Below are 5,013 nucleotides of genomic sequence, written 5' to 3'. Positions count from 1 at the left end.
AATAAAAAAATAAAAAATACAAAAGCAATATGAAGGGTCTGACAAGGAAATCTAATTAAAGGATCAGTAATTTCAACAACAACAACAACAACAAAATATTTAGCGGTCTCCACTCGGGGAAACGGTGACACTGACAAACTGTTTTAATCTTTCTTGAGTATAAACTTGTGGCTCATAGATGTTATCTACTCATTAACACCCTGTTTTATGTCCAATGGTTGGATCTGTTATCCTGTCTGAAACCCAGCCAGGTGACAGAATCAGTCATCTGAATTGATCTCCAGTAATTGGAGGCTGAGGGAAGAGAAGTCAATGGACCATGAAAAACAGATCCAACAACTGTCACCTGTTTGCAAGTATAAGAGCACAAACAACCCGACTCCTTCAGCAGAGAGGGATCAGGGAGAAGGTCCACTTCAGCCCTCGCTACCCTCGACTGTTCTAGGGGTGTAAACGCCGGAAGTGATTTCTTCTGATTGCACCTGAATACACCTTGTTTATTTAAGTGGTGGCGTGGCCTTGTGCTCTCTTTTTTTCCGACCCCAGCGGGTTATGCCATCGGAGGTGTTTGTCCGCGGGATGCTCTATCTGTCCCTCACTGTTGTGGGAGTCCCGGGTAACGCGACCGTCATCCTGGCGTTCCTCCTCTTGCTGTACCAGGAGAGCCGCCTCCTCCCATCTGATGTCATTGTCCTGCACCTGGCCTGCGTCAACCTGCTGGTGGTGGCCGTCCGCTGTCTGCTGGAGACCCTGGCCTCCTTCAGCCTGGCCAACGTCTTCGGAGACGTGGGCTGTAAGGCCGTGATCTTCGTCTACAGAACGTCCCGGTCCCTCTCGATATGGCTCACCTTCGCCTTGAGCGTCTACCAGTGCCTGAGCGTCGCCCCTCCCGGATCACACTGGGCCTCCTTCCGCACCGCTGTAGCCCAACATTTGGGCTTCGTGTTCCTCTTCCTCTGGCTCCTCAACACCTGCATGTCCTCGGCAGCCATACTCTTCTCCTTCGGGACCAAAAACAACTCCAGCCAGACAAACCACGGCATCAACGTCCAATTCTGCTACGTCAACTTCCCTTCAAAGTTGTCCATCGAGGCGAACGGGGCGGCCCAGGTGGGCAGAGACGTGGTGCCCATGGCCCTCATGACGCTAGCCAGTCTGATCATCCTGGTCTTCCTTTACAAGCACAGCCAGCAGGTGAAGGGACTGCGCGGTATGGGAGGCGGGGCGGAGCGGCGAGCTGCCAAAGCCGTGGTAGCCCTCGTGACCCTGTACGTGGTCCTCTACGGGGTGGACAACGGGCTCTGGGTCTACACTCTCACCGCGAGGAAGGCCATGGCTTCCTCGCTGATCTCCGACCTGCGTATATTCTTCTCCTCGCTCTACGCGTCGCTGAGCCCCGTGGTCATCATCGCGTCCAACAGGAAGGTGAATGGCCGGCTTAGGTGTGACGTGAAGAGGAAGCCCCTTCGGGAGAAAGACACGTTCTCCGATGTGAGGCCTGCTGGGACGGCCGCTTGTTCACAGGGGCAGCAGAATGAGCCGAGAGGATGAGGAGCCATGTTTCTATAACGCGGGTCCTTTCTATATATTGGGTGTGTTCTGTTTTGTGAATGGCAGGAAAGACTCTTCTTTCCTTTGTGTTGTGAATTCATAATAATGATGCTTAAAAAAAAAATTCATTAACTGTCGAGGGTTTAGTTTAGCAGCTGTGATTCTGGATGAAATGGTGTATGTGCGGGCAGGGGAAACCGACTGTCTCGCTGTGTATAATTATGCAAGAAAACTGTCACAACAACGCTGTTACTCAACGCAGGTCTGTGTGCATCTCTGCTGATCTGGCACTATGTGGCTTTGTTGCTCTTTATGTTCTCTCCATCTTAATTGGGTGGAAGAATTATTGCCGGGTGACTCGGGGCTCAATGTAGCTGTCAAATGACTTCCAGCTGCCCATTTAGCTATAATTAAGACTTTGAATAGAATCCGCTAATGCTAATGAGTCAGGTTAATTGTCCAACAGAGAATTAGTTAAAAACCTGATGGGAAAACTATATTCTTTGGAGAAAAGATGTTCATTACTCAATACTGAATCATTCAAGACAATGGCGACAATATATGAGTTCTTTGGGTGCGGTTATAAGAAGTGGAGAACTTCAGGGACACACGACTACGTCTTGGTACGAAACCCCTGAAGGGTTTGTTGTGGGATGTGTGGTAATGTGTGGAATTTAGTCATTATGTAATCGCCATGTCTCGGAGAGAAGCAAGGGCAGGGAGACATGGTGAGGACATAACAACCTCTGAGTGACAGTCCAAAAGACATAAAGTGGGGCTGCCAGGACTCTGTGATCCTGCAATAACTCTAAAGTGCAATCAGTGCGGCGCTTTTCAACTGCTGTCGCAATGCAGGTGAGGAAGAGGAGGAGGAGGAGGAGGAGGAGGAAGAGGGAGGAGGGGGGGGGAGAAGTTCTCTTTCTGTGCTTGTGCAGAACTGTTGCATTCAACGGCAGAGACAGTAAATGCCACACAACGAGGTTGATCTTTTTGAGAGTAACATTCACCTTTTATTGAAAACATTGCAACCATTAAAAAAAAGGCAGCTAACGCATCTTTTTTTCCGTGTGACCTTATTCTCAGGAAAAGCTCTCTCTGATGACAAATTCCATGCGTTTTACTCTTCAAACCACTGAAATCTGATTGGCACTTTACACAGACTCCGGTGGAATGAAGGATAGAATACATGGATGGGTTCGTTGGAGCAGCGTTGAGGAATCCCGGGCAGCAGACGCAGTTGACACGGCTGACTTCCTTCCACACGAAAACAATGTCGTTCTTTCTTTCTTTCTTTTTTTCCTGTCAGGAAAGAAGTTTTGCACACCAGTTTAAAAAAAGAAAAGAACAAAAGAACAAATCCGTAAAAAGAAAAACAGGTTTTTCTCTTTCTTTGTGAGCGCGTGCGTGGAGGGGCGTGCCAGGCCAGGCCAGACCAGGCCAGACCAGACCAGACCAGGCCTCTCCCTGCACAAGACCCAACCTGTTTCTTCACGGTTTTCCATCCTTCTCGAGTCTTTCGAACCCCCCCCCCCCCCCCCCAGTGGTTTTCTGCAGAACTAGTCGAGACCAAAACCCACACAGATGTAACCCTCTATTACCGCGCCTGCACTCTCAAATCGCCGGCAACTTTCAGCTCTCACGTCTCCCCTCCGAGACTTCATTCTGCAGCCGAAACAGAACCTGCGACACCTAAAGGACGCAGGCCGTCGACCTCGGACTGCAACTCACCTGCAAGACGAGGCCAGACGTGTGAAATGCTCAAACTACCGTGTGTGTGTGTGTGTGTGGAAAATGAAGCACCGGCACCTGATATTTATCAAAGAAAAAAAAATGAATCCTATAAATGCTAACCTTTTCTGTTTTTTTCCTTTTAGATAGACAGAGAATACAACACAAACCTGTACAAAAGCCACACACTCAGCTGTGAAGTTGTTCAGAGTGACGATTAAATGAAGTCGAGGGTGACAGTAAATCCCGTCGGCCGATCCATCCCTGCTGTGTCTGCCAGTCTGTTTACCTGCACCAGGTACAGGCATTTTTGTCCCCCGTGTCCACCAATAGCGAGGCAGCAGCCGGGTTAAACCTCGCCTCTTTTTTCCTGCCTTGAAGCCAGTCCACACCCTAATATAGCCCTTTTTTTTTTTTTTTACTCTGGAACTGAATGTTAAAACCAAACCCTCTCCTCCCCCATACAAAAGAAAAATATATAATTAAAGTTACACAAACATTATTTGTCGTGTTCATGCTGAACATTGTGCCGGTTACACTAATGCGGGAGAAAATTGACTATTTATATGCTGATGCATGGAAACAATGTAAACGAGCACGTTAACCTCCTAAAATCAATTCTGGAAAGAAGAAAAAAAGTAGATAATAATACGTTGAAAGCATTTTTTTCAAAGCAGCATGAACCTGTTAGCGTCTAAATTATCAAGTGAATCCAGTGAAGAAGAAAGTTATTCTGGTTATTAATCCCATAAAATCTCTCCGATGTTTTTTTCCAGTTAAGAAAGGTTCTGGCTGACTGTAGCAACTGGAAACGTTGGGGCTGATTACTGCGGTGAGAATGTATCAGTAATAAACACGTCCCGGGGTACTTTCAAAACCCACATTTTATGGAAATGACGGATGTAATAAGCCCTTTTTTTTTTTTTTTTAGGTTTGCTGATACTGTCTATGCCTTTCCTTCAAAGGGATGTTTCTTTAGGCGTGTTGTTTAGAGGATTTATTTGCTGTTGGAGTGAAGCTACTGATGGAGAATGCCATCAAAATAACTGCTTTTATGTAAATCAAGTCCTTCAGTGGCCTTTTTTCTTTTTAAGTGCAGGGCTAATTGTATCTTTAGAAGTGGTTTCAAATGAGTGCAACATCTTTGAATTATGTGAAAGCGACGCGCTCTAAACTTGACGTCAGAACACTTCAACGCTAAATGTTTTATTTTGTATTCTTTTTGCACTCTGAAGTTACGGCGTTGCATGTGTGTGATCCATTTCCTCGCATCCACCCAGTTTAACCGATTCCCTTCGCACAAGGGGAAGGACACGGTCGTGTTTCAGCTTGCCTGGAATGCTGCAGCGCACGTCAGCAACGAGCTGCGTGTCCAAGATGGTGGGAAGAAGTCTCCCTAGAGTTACGGTCGGCCCTGTTTCTTGTGATGAAATCAACAATAAATTCTGGATTTATCCTGATTAACACCCGTTTTTGTTATAGAGGCTGAAATGCTGCCGGTTTACATCCACATAAATCCGGAGGCTCCTGGGGGTTTAATGGTTGACTTTATAGTTCAGGCAATCTAGAGGCAACAACGTATTGCAGGAATAGTTTGACACATTGGGAAACACTTTTTTTATTCTCATCTGAGAGTTGAGATAGGAAGATCGATACTTCTCTCTGAGACGTTCTGATACGGGGCAGCAGCTAGCCTCACTCTGTCCAAAGCTAACACAACGTATAAAGCGCACT

At 46.8% G+C, this 5,013-nt stretch overlaps 1 protein-coding gene across 1 annotated transcript; it reads left to right on the top strand.

The window, feature by feature from the left end:
* The first annotated feature begins 552 nt into the window (after positions 1-552).
* LOC117731107 (olfactory receptor class A-like protein 1) lies at positions 553-1,551 on the top strand. The gene has a single exon (XM_034533261.1). It carries the CDS (start codon positions 553-555, stop codon positions 1,549-1,551), a length of 999 nt encoding a protein of 332 aa, XP_034389152.1.
* The last annotated feature ends 3,462 nt before the right edge of the window (positions 1,552-5,013 follow it).

Source organism: Cyclopterus lumpus, chromosome 5 (genome assembly GCF_009769545.1).
Source record: "Cyclopterus lumpus isolate fCycLum1 chromosome 5, fCycLum1.pri, whole genome shotgun sequence".
Lineage (NCBI taxonomy): Eukaryota > Metazoa > Chordata > Actinopteri > Perciformes > Cyclopteridae > Cyclopterus > Cyclopterus lumpus.
This window is presented reverse-complemented; position numbering and strand designations above follow the sequence as displayed.

Coding starts and splice junctions, on each gene's coding strand:
- LOC117731107 (XM_034533261.1), top strand. CDS start 553: ATGCCATCGGAGGTGTTTGTCCGCGGGATGCTCTATCTGTCCCTCACT.